The sequence below is a fragment of the Leptodactylus fuscus genome, chromosome 9 (assembly GCF_031893055.1).
Source record: "Leptodactylus fuscus isolate aLepFus1 chromosome 9, aLepFus1.hap2, whole genome shotgun sequence".
Classification (NCBI taxonomy): domain Eukaryota; kingdom Metazoa; phylum Chordata; class Amphibia; order Anura; family Leptodactylidae; genus Leptodactylus; species Leptodactylus fuscus.
Genome location: NC_134273.1, coordinates 13,426,973 through 13,448,053, shown reverse-complemented (window position 1 = coordinate 13,448,053; position 21,081 = coordinate 13,426,973). Strand labels below are relative to the sequence as shown.

At 44.7% G+C, this 21,081-nt stretch overlaps 1 protein-coding gene across 1 annotated transcript in view; it reads right to left on the bottom strand.

The window, feature by feature from the left end:
* Nucleotides 1-5,438: 5,438 nt before the first annotated feature.
* Nucleotides 5,439-21,081, bottom strand: part of RAB3B (RAB3B, member RAS oncogene family) — a 34,199-nt gene continuing 18,556 nt past the window's right edge. The window contains exons 3-5 of the mRNA XM_075287675.1: nt 9,511-9,629; nt 9,051-9,175; nt 5,439-5,887 (exon numbers count right to left, since the gene is read on the bottom strand). Of these exons, the coding sequence (XP_075143776.1) occupies nt 5,700-5,887; nt 9,051-9,175; nt 9,511-9,629 (432 nt within the window). The 3' untranslated portion in view covers nt 5,439-5,699. The remainder of the gene's footprint in view (nt 5,888-9,050; nt 9,176-9,510; nt 9,630-21,081) is intronic.

The following is a 21,081-nucleotide window of genomic DNA, read 5'->3' as shown; positions in this document are numbered from 1 at the left end:
TAGAGCAGCTTTTATTCTGCAAGGAAACATTCAGAAATGAAAGCTGAGTTGTAATTGGTTGTTAGGGGCAACACTAGATAATCTTTCATTTCGATAGGTCCCATCATGTCTCCCAACTTTCTAAGGACAGAAATAGGGACAAAATATGTAAGGTCACGTCCATCCTATGAGGGACTTCAAGGACCTGTCCGTGTCTTCATCCAACCTCATCTACTAAACTTATATATGAAGTGGCTATTACCCTATGGCCCCGTTCCCACGGAGTAACGCGCCGCTCATTCTGACACGTAAACCCGTATCAGAGCGCGGCGCTTCAAAATAGAAACCATTGACTTCAATGGTTGCTGGCTTAGGCGCGCTACACATTAAAATCAATGGGAGGTGCTTTTTTTTAACCTAAATTTACCAGCTAGGAAATTTCCATTTCAGGAATTTGAAGCGGATTCTGCTTGACAAAAAACATCAAGGATTTTTTATGCTGAATTCAAGGCTGAGGCCCCGCGTTGCAGAAATGCAGCTTTTTTTTTTTTTGTTGCAGATTTTGCAGCAGTTTTTTAAGCTAAAGACAGGAGTGGAAGAAAAGGAAGAAGTATAAGAACTTCCTAGATAGGGCTTTAGAAATCACCTCCCTACCCCCCTCCCTTCGCCATTGGATCCATAAGGTGGAGGATATCCAGAGCATGGAGGACCTTACAGCGTCCTCCTTCGGACACCCGTGGGGCCTTTATGGATGCCTGGACGCCATGGATTCTCTTTCAGGGCTCACAGTCCTACCGGGACCTGATGGACTAAGATGACACTGCCGGCCTTGTTCCATCTCCGGCTTCGGGGACCCTTGCCTTTCTTTCCCTGTACCCCTCCCTTTTTTTTTTCTCTCTCTCTTCTTTCATCCCTCTCTTCGCTTCCCTTTTCCTCTCCCTTAGGGTGCATTCACACTACGGATACGCTGACTGATTCTGAACGTTAAAACACGTACAGAATCAGCGAGTATAAAACACATCCCATTCATTTCAATGGGAGCCGGCATACGAGCGCTCCCCATTGACATGAATGGCCTGCTTTTTTCTCTACGAGCGCTCCCACTGAAGTGAATGGGAAGCGCTCGCATGTACGGCTCGCCGTGTGAAGGGGCCCGGCGCTCGGCTCATTCCGAGCCGTACACGCGAGCGCTTCTAACTTCCCATTCACTTCAATGGGAGTGCTCGTAGAGAAAAAAAGCAGCCCATTCATTTCAATGGGGAGCGCTCGTATGCCGGCTCCTATTGAAATGAATGGGATCTGCTTTATACGCGCTGATTCTGTATGTGTTTTAACGTTCAGAATCAGTCAGCGCATCCGTAGTGTGAATGCACCCTTAGGGGTGCACCCTTAACGCGTGTAACACATTGAAGTCAATGGGATTCTGTTTTGCAGTGTTGATTCTTACGCGAGTTATCGTGCCAGAATCAGCGCCGCGTTAGTCTGTGTGACCCTTATGGAACAGGCACAAATTCCGATAGCACATGTGGATAAATTTTGCGGCAAATTCGGTGCTGATAGAAAAGGTGTATTTTCCATTTCCTATTAATTTCAATGGGATTTCTCTGGGAGAATCCATCTGAAGAAAGAGCAGGAAGCTTATATCTCCGCTAGCTGAAAAAAATCAGCTACTGCCTTCCATTAAAATGATTGGGAGGCGGATTCCAGGTGGATTGCACGTTAAATTCAATGCTGAACTCCTATGTGTGAACTTTACCCTTAGGCTGAGTTCTCACGGGGTATTTTGGTCAGGATTTTGAGGCGGAATTCGCCTTAGAATCCTGACCAAAAAAACAGCTCCCATTGAAATCAATGGGAGCCGGTCAGTTCTTTTTTCAGCGAGTGGTCTGTTCTGGCTCCTGCAAAAAAGAAACAACATGCTCATTATTCACCTTGCAACATCCGCCTGAACACACTCCCGACTAGGCCCATCCATTTGGGCCTAATCCGGAGCAAAGTGCCTCGATTGGATGCTGGTGCACTGCACCGGCATCCAGTCGCGGCTACCCGTTTATTGGACCGGTATCTGAGACGACCTCCGCGTCAAATTCCGGTCCAAAATACCCCGTGTGAGTCCGGCCTTAGACTGGGGTCTGACAACAGGACCTGCACAGATTGCTACAGCTTAATAGAAACACATATGTGTAGCAACGAGTCCAGGATAAAAAGGCACATAGGTGATAGTCGTGCCCTCACGGATCCACTGATTTCCTTCAGTGAGCCCAGACTACAAAGCATATAGGAATACAACCTGACCTAAGCTTTGCCCCTGGGCTCACAGCCATATACGAGATCTCCTGGTAATGCATTTCCATGTGCATGAGGCCATAGGAAATAATGGTTAGGGTTGATGTATTTAACCCCATAGATATCTGTGTATTCTGCTTGTCCTTGGTCAATGTTGGCTTCCATGGTAGCATTGTGGTGACCTTGCGCATGATCTTGTCCTCTTATCAGCATCTTGTTTTCATGGACAAAGGCGTTATATCACAGAAAGCGCTGCGGAGGTTTTCCTTGAGTATAGATTAGAAGTGACTCTCTAGCACGTCCTGTAATACAGTCCGGTTACTGATAGACAAAGCTGATGTACATTACATAGAAAATAATGACGTCTGGATGAAGTTACACATTCCAGTAAATGTAGGAAGCTCTGATTAGGGAATATTCACATGTAACGTGTTTTTACCACAATTTGCGGTCATTGTCCGTGTGTCCGCGGTATTTGTTATGGTTCTCCTGGTGTCCTTTTAAATCCCTCTTAGAATATCCATCAAATGCATCCAGTGCTGGTGAGAAGAAGCCACTTCTAGAGCATCGGTTCTTATATCTGGACTGTATCATACCAAGAATCACTCCGCCATCTGTGTACTAGAACATGAACACACTTGTGGCCACGGATACTAGACACACGAGATGAATGCTCAGAGAGAGAGAGTCAAACACCAGGGGGCACCATAAGAAGTAGGAAACAGCAGTATCTACACCAGTGATTCCCATCAGGGTACAGTGGAAACCCACCTGGTGGGCTGCAACAAATTGATGGGGAGATGCCCACATGTTTTCATGCAATTCTCTCTCAGTTCAGTTGAATGCAATGGTAAAGCAGGAAGCCTTTAGCTTTCTGCTCCACCATTCAGGCAGCTGCTTGTGATATCTGCAGCTCTGTGGAAGCCAGACATGTGCAGGAGCGCAGCAGAGCTGGGTATTACAATTTGATGGGAAGATGCCTGCATGTCTTTATGCAATCCTATCTCAGATAAGATCAGCACAATGGTGAAGCAGGAAGCCTTTAGCTATCTGCTCCACCATTCGGACAGCCGCTTGTGATATCTTCAGTTCTGCAATCTTGCTGTATCGAGCCAGTCACGTATGCAGGAGAGCAGTAGAGTGTTTGATAGGAGCAGAGCTGGGTAAGTATTAGATTTTATTTTAAAATATATGAAAAATTACTGTTTGGATCACATTGTAAAGGATGTGGGGGCCACAGGGGAGCATTATATAGTGTTGGGGGCTACTGTGAATTGTTCGCCTTGCAGAGCCCTGGTTTCAAATGGAACTAAAATCAACATCTGCATGGAGTTTGTATGTTCTCCCCGTGTTATGCTGGATTCCTTCGTTTCCACTCACACTCGAAACACATACTGATAGGGAATGTAAATTGTGACCTGTAAAGTGCTGCAGGATATGATGGTGCTATATAAGCAAAATAAGTGTCCGGGGGCGCTGAAGTATTATAAATATGCAATCTGTATAAAACCATGCTATCTCAAGACAACCTTACAGATCGCTCCGTACTATAGCTTTGGATTACTCAATCATTCTTTTTCTGTGCCATATAATGATATAGATTGGCCGGGGCTGCGGCTGACGGCTATCCGGGGGAGATTAGCCACTCTGCAGATATAAAGTAATGATCACTTTAATCGGCTTTGATTAAGCAGGAACTTGCGACACAATCTGTAATCTATCTGATAACTAGCCCGCCAGTCAGACCTGTCAGAGGAAAGCAGTGGTTGGGGGTCTGTGACACGGGGCACCCACTGCCTGAATAAAGGGGCCATTGTATTCCATCACATCTACAAAACTTTATTGATGTCAGCCTTACAAGAATTAGGGCAGCTGATCAATGAGAGTCACAGCCCAAGCTCCCCGCCAAAGTGATCAGTGACATATTGAACGGTAGCCAGGACTATCCATCAGATCAGGAACTGCATATGGCTGAAAAACCATCGAACCACAATGGCCAGACAGTGGATAAAACTGGAATTATTACCCATAGTAGTGTGTGCCCTGTGGGTAGGTGGTGATGGTCATGAGCACTTGGGTTGCCAACAATACCCACTGGCCCCTGATCCACTTGGAATTGCCCCTTTCCTGTTCATGAACATCTACCATCTCCCCTCTATGCATCTGAATGCTATTGAAGTGTATAGGGCAAGGCTGCAATACCATGTTCCACCTGAGACCAGGTGTGGCACTGTTATCTCATTATGTGATCCGCTGATAGAGCTCATTGATGTATAGAGGGATTGACTGATCAGAAATGTATTACAGCACAAATTGCTGAAAAATTTCCTGATACAAAGCTCCAAATCCTCAGCAGTGACAAACAATCAAATGATAAAATCCTGACAGCCAGTAACCACCACTAGGGGGAGCTTTCTGCATAGTCTATTATAGAGTTCAATGTATTGGGCAGCAGCTCCCCCTGTTAAACTTTATTGACAATTTCTAGACTTTATTGATAAATTAGTGATAAAATGTGTGACTTCATGTCATTAAAGTAAAATTAATACTTACTAACAAATAACTTTATTGTCGGTGAATTTAAGATGGAAAGATATTTATATATTTACATTTCTATGACACTTATAAAACTGCACACGATTGTAGACACTGGTCATAAAAGCACAAGTGTGTAAATCAGAAACTAAGCCTGGCTCACAAAATTACACCACACAGGGGACAGTAGTCACTTTTTCCATACAGTTACGTCTTAAAGGGGATGTTTCATCGCTTGCACCAGCTCCATCTCTGTATATCCTTCAATAGATTCCGCTCCACATTTTCTGGTACAGTTGGAATTTTTTCTCTAGCCCCCACCGTTCCTGAGCAATCAGTTCACTTAGTTTTGGTGCTTGATATACTAACTAAACTCTCTAATGACCAGTAGGTGTTTATAGGCAGGATCAGGAAAGAGGGCGTGGTTATATGCTCTGACACTGCCTCTGATTGGAGCTTTGAGTCACGCCCCCTTCCCTGCTACTGCACCCACTGGATATTAGAGAGTCTAGTCAGCACATCAGGTGCCAAAACTAACTGCACAGATTGCTCAGGAATGGTGAGGGCTAGAGGAAAAATTCCAACTGTGCCAAAATCAGCAGAGCAGCAGCTATTAATGGAGGGAGGGGAGGAAAAAGTCAAGTTGGTGGAAGTGGTAAAAGGTCCTCTTTTGGAGAATCTCCTTTGTTACTACTTATAGGTCAGTTACTGTATTCCAAGGAGGAATCAGATTCCAGCTATTGTATCCAGGGGCATCAACAGGTGTAATGTTTGGAGTAGTGGTTCGAGTCCTATCCCTGGCACAGATTGGCAATGGTTTTACCAGATAGCGAGCGGTAATGGTAACACATCGTAGAGTTCGAGCTGTACTGGTCGCTCCAGGAACATAGAGAAATGGATTAACAAGAACATTTTTGCTGCATGGGGGCAGCAGAGTCTGTAAAGCGCAGGTTTTTCCCACCGCTGGCCGCCGAATGCTCATTGTCCAGACTCTCGGACATCTTGTCGCAGATTATATCTACAAGGCGCTCAAAGACCTGCTTCACCTGTATGTTCTCCTTGGCGCTCGCTTCAAAAAACTCAAACCCTAAGAAGAGACAGAACAAATCTACAATGAGCATTTAGGTTTTTGTAATGGTTTATACTGTAGTGCAGGGGTAGGGAACGTACGGCTCTCCAGCTGTTACAAAACTACAACTCCCAGCATGCATACTGGCTCTGCTGTTGGAACTCTGATGTAAGTGAATGGAGCATGATGGGAGTTGTAGTTTCACAGCAGCTGGAAGGTTCCCTACCCCTGCTGTAGTAACATCCAGAGCTGCATTCAACATTGGTGGTGCCCTCTGTGGTAGGATCTCATAGCACACACCAATCAGCAATTTGCCCCCCTATCCTTTGGATGGGGGGGAAGGGGGTAACTTGAATACCCCTTTAAATGAATAGAATGACACGTTATAGAACTTTCCAAGTGAAACTATGTATCAATCTTCTCATCTCCTCCTGCTCTATAATATGAGGGCTGCAAATTATATTGTATTTAACATGTAAATATTAGTTTTATGAAGGTAAAAGATCATCATGCAAATGTTAATTACAAAAAGAAAGATTTTCTGCAGTGAAGCCTCCTCCTCCTCCTCCATGTACAGCCGCAGGCAAATCACTTTCCTACCAGTAATTAATCTGTCATTTATGCCCAAACGTATCCAGAGACTGAGCAGCTTCAGGTCTACAGAGGTTCAGCGCGGCCGACATGTCAGTGATTAATGATATACTGGATGGATTAGATTATTAATCAGATCTCAATCATTCAGTCCAGGCAAAGTAATCCCATTACTATTCGCTGCCACATGAGGTCTTCTGCCAAACTGTAGCAGCACCATTGGTAACTTCACTTAATGTACGGTGCTAAAGTTTTAGGCAGGGGAATGCAGCAAAGTAAGAATGCTTGCAGAAATAGAAGGGTTAATAGTTTATGCCAATCCAAATTAAGCAATGAACAAGAGAAAAATGTAAATCCCATCAATATTCGGTGTGACCTTTGCCCTTTGGAGGAGGAGTCCTGGAATTGATGATATGGCCCTGACAGATAGAGCCCTGATCTCATCATCATCCAGTCTGTCTGGGATGACATGAAGAGACAGACGGATTGGAGCAAGCAACATCCACAGAAGATCTGGGTTTAGTTCTCCAAGATGGCAACGGGAACAACCTCCCTGCCCAGTGCTGCCAAAAACTGTCTGCAAGTACTGAGAAGAACGGATGGAAGGCAAAGGGCAAACGTCACACCAAAATTGATGGGATTTATATTTTTCTTATTATTCTTTAACTTTGATTGACAAAAATAAACTTAAATTAACCCTTCTACTTCTGAAAGTGTTTTTGTGTTGCAGAATTTTTTTAATATATATTTTAATTTTTTAACACACCTGCCTATAACTTTTGTACAGTACTGTATATAAGTGAACTACTTGCTTACAAAGCAGCAGGGGTCAGAGGCCTCCTTTAAGGTTTTAGATGTTCTTGGGATGTTCAGTATCTGGCCATAGACCTATTGGTTTAGAAAGTTTGATATATTATGAGCTCCTCTCCCCTATCCATTGAACATGAGGTTTGATATGTTGTGAGATGTCCATATGGGACATTGGGCCTCGTGGTGTAGAATCTGGGCCGGTCCTGCTGGATACAAAGCGTTACAATGTAGACTGATGACTGGTGATCTTCTATAGAGCGGCGGCACAATGTACACAATCAGCTGGAACCAGCACAATGAAGAGCCGGGGTTGCAGCTGACTCCGCACTTGTCACTTCTTTACAAAGCCATCAGATGCCATTGTCCTCAATTGCTGATCCGAGTGGCAGGATGACGGGGAGAGATTGTGGGGGCACTCCGTGTCATAATGGACTCTGAAAGGAAACCAATCACAGCAGGGCCCATTCAGGCACCACATGAGATACTTTATCCGAACACTCGAATGTGATGACCAGAACTTTTGCCATCAGCAGTGAAAGACTTGCAGGGTGCGGCGAGGAGATGGCGAGTGCTGCAAAGTCCATATAGTGAGGGTGCAGAGGTCTCCGGCCCAGTCCAAAGGCTCCTCTGTCACATAAGGAGACACCAGTATTATAAATGGTACATTGCAAGTGTCCGGCCGACTATAGATTTTTGCATTCGGTCCCAGGAGCTTCACTTCACACCTCTGTGTTCATTACTAGGTGTATAAGAATTAAAAGATACCAGGCACTAAAAAATGGCCTCCATAGTGGTTAGTAATCTGTATGGCCCAAGATCGTGCACAGGGCAGGTAGCTAGGCAGCAGTGTGAGAGAGACCAGGTAAAATTATTCCAGGGGCCAAACATCAACTCGTAGTACATGGACTCCAATTGCCCCTACATTGGGTTGTGTATTGTTGGAATTGTGAAGTCTCGTGTTCAATTGTGTTAGAGCCTGGACACACCGAAGGATCCTCTGGGCCAGTCTGACCCTGGTGTGTGTGCGCGTGTGCGCGTGCGTCTGTCTGTCTTTTGGAGAGCTACTTGCACAGACATTACTGCAACAAATCTCAATTTCTACTTTGCCACCCTTCCTTGGGGGCAGAAGTTTTTGCAACTGTCCCATTCATCTGTGAGGCTTGCAGAGCGCCATGCTGTAGAAACAACCTTTCAGATGTATAGGACTGATGTTCAGTTGCAGAAATTCGTACCAGAAATCTGCTGTGTGTGAATATACCCGAATCCTAGCACAATGTACTGTATATTGCACAGTGTAGGAAGTGTATGTGCTCTTAAAGGGGTTATCCAGATTATTTTGATTAATTAGGCCAGGGGAAGGTGAAAAATAATAACATTTAAAGAACACACCCAACATACTCACCTTTCCCCGGTGCTCCGGCGTCCTCGCTGTGTGCTCCAGTCTTGCTGCTCAGCTTCTTGCAATGCAATTCCTCGCCAGCTGTGATGGTGCTGGGAGTCACTGGAGCACCGAGGTAGAGTAGGATTGTTTTTAACCCTCCTTCCTTCCTAGACTTAAATAAAATTTTTAGCCTGGACAACCCCTTTAACTTCTGAGATATTTAAATGTACACATCATAACGCAGGGTATTATTATCAATTAGAATTATTTCTATAGGATTTATATTAATAATTTGTTAATTTGCAATCACGCATTGTGGATTCACATGTATTTTCAGCAATCATACAATGCAATGCAACCTGTAGCCAGCAGAGGGCAGTACTGCAGTACAGAACATACCGAGTTGATCAGAGAGGTGCTTCCCTTTTTCAGGCGCTATCACCCGCTCGTCCTCCATATCACATTTATTTCCCACCAGAATGACTTGTGCGTTGTCCCAGGAATAGGTCTTGATCTGGGTGGCCCTGTAAAAACAAAGAAAAATAATTAAAGTTATTGATTAACCATCTTATGCTTATGGGGGTCTCCTAACTCCGGATAGTATTAATTCCCCTTCATAAAAAAAGTTACCAGAGTAGTCTGGCTGAAGATTATTCTCTTTTCCCCATTGCAAATACATGCACACAGAGAACAGATGAGCTGGGTGTGCATGTGTATGGGGTAGTCGGGAGGAATCACCGTTGGCTGATCTATTGGCCAGCTGTGCAATCAGCTCGAGGCATAGATTAGGAACGTAGAATAGTCAACGAATAGCCTAAAAAGGTAAATTAAATTGAATTTCCACAATAAAGTGACTTACCAGTCCTGCACGGCATTATAGGACTCCTCATTGGTGATGTCATACATCAGTATGAACCCCATTGCCCCCCTGTAATAGGCCGTGGTGATGGTCCGGTATCTCTCCTGCCCAGCCGTGTCCTGAAAAGAAAATTCGTAAGGATGAGTCAGTGATCACATCACAGATTTCCTGAATATCACTTTACGGTAGAACAGGATTAACAATAAAAAAAAATTACAGGATGTAAAATGAAAATTCACATCCCAGAGACAGATTTGTAGGAAATATATTCCAAAATATTACAGCAGAAGATGAAAGCTATAGCTATATACTTGAGGTCAGAAAAGTGACACCCATCATCTGACCGGCGCTGTCACTCGGAGCATTTTGGCATTTTGTTTATCCAAATCTGTTCAGCCATTCCAAAGATATAAGCCCTGCTAGTGAGGATACAAATTAGGGTCTATTAGCCAAGTAGGCGGTAACACTGTGGCTTCTTTGGGGGGTGGGATCTCTGTTTTACGTCACGCACCCCAATGTACAGCAATACTAAAAGGGCTTATATCTTTGGAATAGCTGAACAGATTTGGATAAACAGAACATAAGCCCTTTAGTGACTATGGGGCATCATACTGTGTGCAGGGGCCACTATGGGGCATCATACTGTGTGCAGGGGCCACTATAGGCTATAATACTGTGTGCAGGGGCCACTATGGGGGATAATACTGTGTGCAGGGGCCACTATGGGGGATAATACTGTGTGCAGGGGCCACTATAGGCTATAATACTGTGTGCAGGGGCCACTATGGGGGATAATACTGTGTGCAGGGGCCACTATGGGGGGATAATACTGTGTGCAGGGGCCATTATGGGGCATCATACTGTGTGCAAGAATGCAAGGGGGGGCATGTCAAAAGTTACACCGCCATTCCTAGTTCCGCCACTGGATGCAGGTATATAGTAGGAGGAATTTAGAAGAGCCAGATTATGGGGTAGTCATCGTCATTTATCCTATTAGAACCTCCATCATCTGATTTTCGCTTCTTGCACTTTCCCAAGCGATAAAGGTCCCTCTGAATTGCCGCGCGGGTCAAGTCCATCTGATGAAAAGTCATTTTGCTAATGACCTGATACATTTGCGCGGAGTTAAGCGGATGATTCATACACAGCCAGTGATTATGGACAGCAATTAGCAGCCGCAGGAAAACGCGCGCCTCCGCCGGAAGGTTACAGACTCTTCTCAAACTTTTCCATAGCTTCCTAATGAGTCTGAACGAGCGCCAAGAGAATGGATATTGGGCAGCTCTACAGCCGCTGATTGTACTGGAAGTGAAGGAGGTGGATGAATCCTCATCAGGGAGAAAGACCATAAAAATAACAGGATAATAGAGAAAGTTACAATATAGAACGGTAGAATGGTTACTGCATGGCCGACCAGTGCTATAGGTGTCCGAAGAGACAATAGTGTCATAGTAAGTAGTAAAGGACTCACAAAATAGTAGACAAGTCGGTGAAAACTTCTTACGACAGATATGATGGGTGGTAAAGGAAAGCTAAAACATGGAGACTTTCTTCCCAAAACTGCTGGTGGTATTGTATCTCCGCTCCATCACGATCTTACCCTAGAGATATGGAATGCCAAAGCAACAATTGGTTTGGTGCAGACTTATCTGCAGGGCATAGTCTAAGGCCGTGATGGTGAACCTATGGCACGGGTGCTAGAGGTGGCACTCAGAGCCCTCTCTTTGGGCACCCATCTGTGCAACAGACTATACTGTGTGGGGCCCACCGTGGAGCAAATTGTACTGTGTGGAGGCCACTGTGGAGCAGATTATACTGTGTGGAGGCCACTGTGCAGCAGATTATACTGTGTGGGGTCCACTGTGGAGCAGATTATACTGTATGGGGTCCACTGTGGAGCAGATTGTACTGTGTAGGGGCCATAGTGCAGCAGAAAGCTCTGTAAAGCCCCATTTGTATGACCATATTTTGCAGGTCTGTAATTGTGGATCTGCACATTATTAAGGTTAAATTTCCATGTTGGCACTTTGTGATAATTTAGTGGGTTTTGGGTTGCAGTTTGGGCACTCGGTCTCTAAAAGGTTCGCCATCACTGGTCTAAGGGATCCATTGGTTTTTACCTTTAACCCCTGCCAGGAGGCGTTGGCTTTGCTATAGGAAGATCCTAAGGTGGCGATCACCTGACTAGTCATGGATCGGTGGCTGTGGCATTGATAGAGAAGTCAAGGATAGTCACCGATAGAACAGTCATTTTTCTTATCCTTCAAGACCGAGCCTTTGATTAAATACTTCTCTCTACTATACAAAGGATTATACATTATGACATCTAGTGCTGATCGGGTCGGGTCTCCAGAAGTGATCACAGATACAACAGAAAGATCAAAAACATACTTGAATGTTGACTACTTCACAAAAGATCAAAAGGGGCTGTGATGTCATCTGGACAACCTCTTCTCAATGGCATATGAATTACAAGAAGTCACCTGTAGTGGTCGCTGCAGAGCAAATGGACAAACGTGCAGTTTGCCAGGAATCTTAGGGGCCCAGACTATGGAGGGGGGGGGGGGAGTGTCTTAAGTTTTACAATCGCCATTATAATACTGGACGTTTGTGGATCGATGTACATGCCGTCCGGTACCGTGATGCTAATTTTTAGGTTTCTATTATTTTGCTAAGACATGTTTAGCAAAGTATCTGTAAGAATGCCTTATAGGTGGTGGATAGTTCTTATATTTAAAATGTACATCATATTATGAAAAATGAGTCTGTCTATTTGTTCTTTATGCGCGACCAAATGACTGGACCGATCTTCACCAAATTTGACACATAGATGCATCAGGTGTCTGGGAAGGTTTTAGACCAAGCCTTAACTCTCTCGAATGTACCGTTCCTAAGCTACAGCTTTCCAAAACAATGACTGGCATTAGCAAATACAAATCTGCAAGTCTTTCACTCGTATTCCTACTGTCATACACATGGTCACTCCACATGCGCAATCCAACACTGGTATCCAAACTGAGATACACGCATCAGAGGATTAGATATGCACGTATGCACACACCGATAGATACGTGCCTCAACCCACAGTACCACACGGGGGAGGATTAGATACACGCCTCAGCCCACAGTACCACACGCTGGAGGATTAGATGCGTGCCTCAGCCCACAGGACCACACCAGAGGATTAGATACATGCCTCAGCACAGAGTACCACACACCAGAGCTTTACTCCAGGTCTTCATAACAACCAATCGCAGGTTGTTCACCGATATACAAATTGAGATACACATGATCACATGACACTTATGGCCGCAACACAAACGACAAAATACACCAGTGCAAAACTGGGCAATTCTTATGGAGCCACTACACAAACAAAAAATGAAATATACATGTACGAAGCTGGTTCCTCCTAATAGTAATATATAATATTAAAGAAATCTGTTTCTTTCCTCACTTTGACGGTTTATCTCTATAGCTTCCATACCCTTTAAGTCTATAGAGAGGGGAAGGGGAGGAATAGACTTGATTTATTGCCTCATCTGTGCCGTTCTAGAGTCTGATCTTGAAGATACAGCCATATTAGAAAAGCTCTCTCAGCAAAGCAGACTTTAGCAACTGTAGTTCGTGTGTCATTTCCAGCATTCTCCTCCTCCTCCCCTCTCCATAGACTTCTATGTAAAAAGTAATTCAGTCTGATAAGTAAAGAAGGAAACAGATTTCTTGAATAAGATTACAAAGTTTCTTCTATTCACTTGCACTATTGATTTATGAAAAGTTATATTATAGTCGGAGGTACACTTTAAGTTTGGTCCAGTGTACACTTAGCAGGGGATATCAATACTCTTACATAAGACGATACATGAAGTAATAGTTATGTAAAATGTCTTTTGTTACTGTCGGATATTAGAACAATATAATGAATCCCCTTTGTTTTGGGTTCCATAGACGTGCCATTTCTGGTGGTCTACGGGGCTGCTGCTCTATTGAAGATAAACTCAGCAGAGAATATATAAACCGTCAGGTCTGACAAGCTCCCGGTATAATAAGTAGCCAGACGCCGGCCTTATCTGCCAGACACACACTTTGCGGAGATGCTGACTTCCCCATGCTGTGTGTACTGATGAGCCATTCACAGCCGGCAACAAATCACACCAACGTCTATTCAAATGCATTGTAAATCCGGATCTGAATTATCGGCACGAAAAATGGACAGTTTTCCTAAAAAAAAAAAAAAATTTACATGCAAACTTTATTTTGGGGGAAGCTAGGACTAAGTGCAATAGATTTATACAGGATCTATATTTTGAGCATTTCCTTCAATGAAGCCTCATTCACCTTCAAATCATTCCTTTTCTCCATATTACTTAAAATTTAGAAAGGTCACATTAAAGACCTCTCACCACCTCCGGCAAATCTTTGCAGCCTTCAATAGCCGTCATTACACTGATTTTGATGCAGTTGGAATTTTTTCTCTAGCCTTCACCGTTCCTGAGCAATCAGTGCTTTTAGTTTCAGCATCCAATATGCTAATTAGGCTCTCTACTGTCAGGTGGGCGGTACTAGACTGGAGCATGAAATAGTAACAGACATGGATTTTTCCAGAACGGTAGGGGCTACTGGAAAAATTCCAACAGGGCTGGAATCAATGGAGTGGCGCCTATTGATGGATGTCAACGGTTTGCGTTGAAATTGGAAGTGCTCAGCTACCACCAGGGACATAGCTATAGAGTTGGCCTCTCTACAATACTGGAGCATCTTTCCATAGAGCTCTGCGCACAGCTGTTCCTCTGTTATTCCTCTTAGAAATGTGAATATAATGACGGATGAGGTCCCTGAACTGTGACACCATACAATCAGTACCAGACTATGTAGGGACACACCCCTTTGACAAAGATAAGGGTAATGCCCAAGATGTCAGTTTATTCCGTCATTTCCAGGAGGAGTAACAGCGCAATTCTCCAAAATAGACTACAGACACGCTCACGACCATTATAAAAAGGAAAATGCTTTTAGTCCATCAGCGGACTTGCATGAGGACAAGACACCTTTACTCTTATTTTGGTGGTTTAAGAAGCCATGCAAGTGCTCATGAATAATCTATTCAGAGTGCAAACAAGGACAAGTCTTATTTTAAGCTGTCTGGAATACAGATCTAAGACAGCTCAAGTGTGATTTAGCTTTTGACTTTATCCGGAGCCATTATAACATATTGCTGCTCCCAGTGCAAAGGTTTTATAAGTGCCCCCCCCAACACTCTTAGTGGCCCTCACACAGTATAATGTCCCCCTAGTGTCATCACTTCGTCACATGCACTACACTTTAACCTGCCCCCCACTCCTGGCCATTGACCTGTCCCACCTCCTCGTGGCCCCTCCAGTTGCCTCCACAGTTTCATGACTCCCTCTAGTTCCCCCATAGTTTCATGTAGCCCTCCATATACATCCCAGAGGTTGCTCCCACAGTTTCATGCCGCCCCCCTCCCTCCGGGTTGCCCCCAAAGTTTCCATTGGCTTCAACTCATTGGCATCCAGAGAGCAACATAGGAACTGGTGAGAGTTGTAGGGCCAAAGTGGCCTCTTCATAAACCAACCATGCGCTGCGCCTATTCAGGGCTTTTATTAAGACTGGTGTATGTTTTGCTCTTCTGTTTTGGGGGCTTTTTTGTTTTTTTAGAGACCTATAGACTCAATCAGTTGAGGTAGAGGAGCCAAGACCCCACCACTTATAGCCAAAACAAAGGGGCCCATAAGATTGCCGAGTCTCATCACATCAGGTGCTCCAACAACTCTCTATATCCCAGGAGATATCGTGCACCAACATTACTCTTATTTACCCGTAACCTATGGGTATACCGTCACCTGGAGGCCTACACAGCCCGGACCAGCTGCTGGCCATGTGATAGATATGTACAAAGCGACTGACAGCCACATCTGACAAACAACACGGTGACAAATAATCTGATGTTTGGACAGCTGGGTTTCCTAGAGAACTGAAAAATGTTCACAATAACACAAGAGATCAATGCACACAATGAGGAACCAAATCCACAAAGAGATTATTTAGCAAAAAAAACTTCACAATCCCGTTCTTGCCACAATATAGAGGCACATTGAAGTTCTCAGGATTGGTGGGCGTCTCAGCGATTGGACCTCCACCGATCAGCAATGTATACTCTATTCTATGGATAGGAGATAAGTAATTTTCGTGATATAACCCCTTTAAGCAAGCATTGTGCCCCCTTAATTTGCAGGATACTCCGGGCCCCCGATCATAAAGTGATAGCCAACGCCCTGTAAGGCTACAGAAAAAAAAAAGGGCGACTTCCCAGATACCCAGAAGGGCTTCTCCTGCGTCTACCAGGCTAGCAATCTATATATACACGTGAATTGGGCACTTTATGTCCCCCTTTTCAAACATGCCCAACACAGAGATACCCAAAAAGGTCGTGGGGGGGGGGGGGTTGCTACACCTATTAACGGAGTGCCCATTCCCACAGTGGGTGGTGCAAACATTGTAGTCACATCTGCATCTTAGTACTCGCGTAGGCCCAAAAGGCACCTCCGCCATATATGAAGACCACAGTAAAGGATTCTTCACATTGGGGTCCTAGAAGCCTCCCTCTAAAATCTCTACAACATCCTATAGATCATGTCGGCTCCGCTACATAAAGGGTTACAGCAAAAATAATTTATAACGTTGGTATTTGTCTTCTCGTCTGTCGAGCGGCCCCAATCTGGGGATTCCTGACAATAACCCTCGGATAGCTGACGGCTTAATACGCGTCTGCTGCGATCTTGTCAAATAAAATCAAGGCTCGATGCAGATCCTCCCATCATCTCTAAACTTTCAGATAGAAATAACCGCAAAATGACAGAACCCCTGGGAATGGGATGTATGAGAGGTGAGAGGAAATCTCGCAGAATACTAATGAAGGAAGTGTGCAGCGAGAGGGTGAAGAGCGAGCGTCTACACAGCAGGTATGGGATTATGGTTTATGATACCAGGCCTATTAAAACTCGGCATTAGTCAAGGTTTTAGTCCCTTTTTGTACATAATTTATAGTTATTAGGGCTGGTTTTATAAGGTGGTGGGTGCCAACCCCTCCCAAAGTTGTGCCTTAAAGGAGTTTTCCGGCCCCAAAGCGAGTCTTCATGTGAGCTCTGGGGATTTGACAATTGGACCCTGCACAGATCAGCCTTTCTAGCAGCCTCTGGGTACCGGAAACTGCCAGTGAAAAGACAATGGGTGCAGCACCGCTTATATAAGTGCAGTGCTGCCCCAATTACTCATAAGAGCGGTGCTGTGTGCGCCTCATGTCTACTAGTAGCACCAGGAGGCTGCTACAACAGCTGATCTGTGAAGGGTCTGGGTATTGGACCCCGACAGATCACATACTGATGATCTACCCAAGCACTTGAATGGAAAAATCATTAGTATAGAAGGGCCCTTAATACAGAGAATTTTTTTTCTCCATAAAAACCCATGGAAGGCTCGGTTTACAAATGCGGTCGGGGAGTCTGCATGGGGACCCCCCCCCCCCCCCCAGACGAAATACTGAACACATTGACAAGCGATGAGCAGTGAAAGCACACGGACCCCATAGACTATAATGGGGTCCATGTGCTTTCCGCACATGTCATGCAGGCAGGAAAGTAGCTTATGAAGTGCTTTTCTGTCTGCATGTTCCATGCAGACATCGCATGGAAAGCACATGCAAGTACACACAATTATAATCTAGGAGGTCCATGTGCTTTCATAAGCTCACCGCTTGCCAATGCGTTTGGTATTCTGTTCGGGGGCGGTCCACATGCGAACTCCTCAAATGCAGATGTGAACGAGGCTTAAAAGGGCTTGTCCCCGTGTGAAGGATCTCGCCATAGCCACTTGGACCCAGCCTCTGGCCTACCTGGCCTAGCCACGGGCAAAACTGCGATCAACTTCTTACTTTTACTGTCCACTCTCACCCTGAGAGAGGGACCGGGTTTTATAGGATAATATGAGACGAGCCTTCTAAAGTTTTATATTAACCCAAGAGGGTCGATACTAGACAACCAACATACATGGAGATATATGCTGGCGGATACAAGCTTATATGGTTACAAAAAGGGAGGTTACAGTGCAGTAAGATAAAAGGAATAGAAGCAGAAATATAACACCCAGTTGGGTCTCCGGAGTTCACCTCATGAAATCCAGGGCAGTGTCTTTTATAGTCCATAAGTAATTCTTAGGTGGTAAGGGTTTGACTCCCCATTAGCAGAATAGTCCAAGGTGCATGGTATCTCCGTAGGCAATTGAGACCTTAGTCCACAGCAGTCCAAGAACAACAACAAAAACCTGGGGTCTTGTCATGTGTGACAATATATCTCCACTCAGCCCCCTCCCACGATGAGGTCAGCAAGGTGGGCAGCTCTCCCCCTCACCTTGTACCACTAGGACTATATACGGTTATAACTTTGAAAGTCTCCTATGGAGTTGCCGTGTCTGCTAAAAGGTGATAGCAAGGCTCTCAGTCCACTGACCCCAGACACCCCCTGCTAAGAATAACAAAGTTAGCACAATCATGACAATGCTGGGCCCAGGTTGAGACAAAGGGATGAGCCAAGCTACCTCCAGGGAGGAATTTAGGCTTGGACAATTGGACACCATCTCTGGCATCTTGCTAATCAGGTTGAGTAAATTAACAGGGCAAAAGGGAAATATATCTGAGAAGGCAGTGAAAAGAACCCATAACTCTGGGCCATTCAACACACCCCGGTTGTCTGGAGTAGACCAGCCTGGTCCATTCCTCCCGGTCTGTTTTTTTTGTGGAAGCCCCCGCTGCAGATGACTGCCGAGTCCAATCAGCAGCTTCAGAGGAAGGGATCCGGGACGTCATCGCCGGTGAGAAATTTCACTGTGAGAAGACACCAGAGTAACAAAACCAGACTGTTGTGGGAGGACACCGAAGCACCAGGTAATTGAGAGAGGATTTTTTTTTCCCCTTCACCCGACCCATTTAAAAATTTTTATTTTTTTTGCCTGGAAACCCTCTAAGCCACACAATGTGGAAAAGCAGCGTGCTTGGTGCAGATTTTGCTACAATATATTGAGGCAAGGCCAGATTTCGTGTAGTGTGAGCTTTCTTTAGATTTCCCATTCCTTTAAAAAACAGTCTTGGGTTTGAAAAATGTTATATATAAAGTATATGCATACATGTTTGCATTCACTCTATATGGCCACCATAGCAGCTATACTGGCCACCTCTTGTACACTATTTTTTGCACCCTGTGCAGTGCATTCATTTTTATAGCGTTCCTGAAATTCAGGCAGGCGTCCTGCAAATTTGGTTCCTTACCCCAAATATTTATGGTACATAATAGTGGAAAAAAAAAAAACACTTGAAGTGCAGCGGATCAGTGAGCGTATAGTAGGGTTGGCACTCCACAATTTGCACTGATGCCCGCCACTTTAGTGTACTGTAGGTGTAATTTACAGCTTATTCCATCTACGTGGCGATTGTATCCACAAAGCCAAAGGTGTTATTACTCGCTGCCTGGATGGGTTGTCGCTGGATCTTATTGCTCAGGAGCAGGTTTCGATTATACGGGGCTGATAAGAGGCTTTGACGTCAGTCGGGCGACTGTGACTGCAGCCTGTCCCTATCAGGGTCCCATCTATCACTTAATATGATGTATGGGCTTTGAGTCACAGCTAATCCTCTGGATCATCCACACAGGTCTTTGTGAGCTGGAAGCAGCTGGCAAAGCTAAAAATACCTCCATTTACTCAGGCGCTCACCCATCAAACACCTTTTTAACACACTAGGTAACCCAGGAATCGTGTCTGTCCAGTGCCCTGTAGGATTGGATTGATTCTTATTGCAATGTATTAACCAATTTGGAAACCACAGACTCAACTTTGCTTGGACACACAATAGACTTTAGAGACAAACCCATAGTAAAAGCCAATACCGTCCATCATAATTCAATACAAATTTCTAGGACTGGACATCCCAAAGAAACCTCCATGGAAATTGATGGAGAGCAGCCACTTCTTCCTTTATTCCTGGCCTGGATATAGTTGGGGGACATGCGGTTCAAGTCCTCTATGAGGCTTATGTGGATATGCCATATGTCTACAACATAAATAATCCTTTAACATCCATAGGACCCCTTTCCTACCTTTATCAGTCATACCCACTCCCTCCTTCCAATATCACCCACCACCAGAGTCATGCACTTGTATACTGCAATAGCTCAGGGGTTGGAATATTCTGAGATTACCGGGGTACTGGACAGGGATATAACTTGAGATGGTGTAGTCGCACCTAGAACCAGGAGCTTTAGGGGACCCATAAGGTCCAATACACATGGTCAAAACCAGACCAGTAAACTTAGACTTTGCATCAGCTGAAATCAGTCTAGAGATCCAGACTCCCTGCATCATGGTGTTCTATAAAGCCTGGAGTCCCTGCTTTCCTGGGGCTCTACCATCACATTCTGTATACAGAACAGGACTGTAGAGCTGCAGAGAGGCAGGGACTCCTACCAGCACTGAAAAATATGGTGTAGGGACAATCTGATGGCCAGATTGGATTGTCCAGTTCAGATCGTTCCATGAGCATAGGAAATACAAAGTCTCTTCCCAATATAAGGAGACCAGTACTATGCACATTATAGTTGAGGGACCTGGTGCAGATTTTGCCCAGGATCCTCAAATTACTTCTCTGGTACTGAATGTTTCACAGGCTGTCGATCACGAATATGGGGGTCCTTTGGCTGATGCCCCATTCTAAGTACAGCTCTCAACATTCATTGATACTTACCTGAGCTGGGTCCTCACCCTTGGACTGACATGCAACTGACCTGTAAGGCTAGGTCATCATTATCTTTAATCCTCAGAATGAGCTATAAGTATCTTATCAGCGGGGGTCTCATACCTGGATCCCACAAAGATCAGCTATTCTGGCAGCGTACAGGCACTGGAAGCTACTGCTGTAAATTATTTTCTGAATCAAGTAATAGGCGCAGTCCCATCCACAACAATAGGAGTAGAGCTGCTTGTGGCCCCGTGCACAGCAAAGGAATTGGTACAGTTAATTGAAGGAGGGGGTCCCACACTAGGACCGCACATCATTCATCAGATACAGATGGCCTATGCTGTTGGGCCTGAAAACCCCTTTAATATGTTTCACCCATAAGATTTTCTGAAAGCCATTCCAATATGGTTTGCAGTTTTAACTGCACTGTCTAAATACACCCCAACACTTTGTAATTTTGGGGTAACACTTGCTGCAGATCCTAAGAAGCTCTTGCATTATACAGCCACTGCCTTTATTGGTGCAGGTTCCTTCAATTTTCCACGACTTCTTGAAAGGCATGATAAAATAAATGCTGGGTAACGCCAGTCACATCCCGGCCCTGGGTTCACTTACTAATGTGGTCCTGAAATACATTCAATTCATCTCATGGGCATCAATAATTCCATTACCATCCAGCAAAGATCTCCATGTTTCTCAGCAAAGTTTAGAGGGGGAAGTGAAAAGACAGACGTACATGAAAAAAAAAAAAAAAAACGCACTGAAGCGAC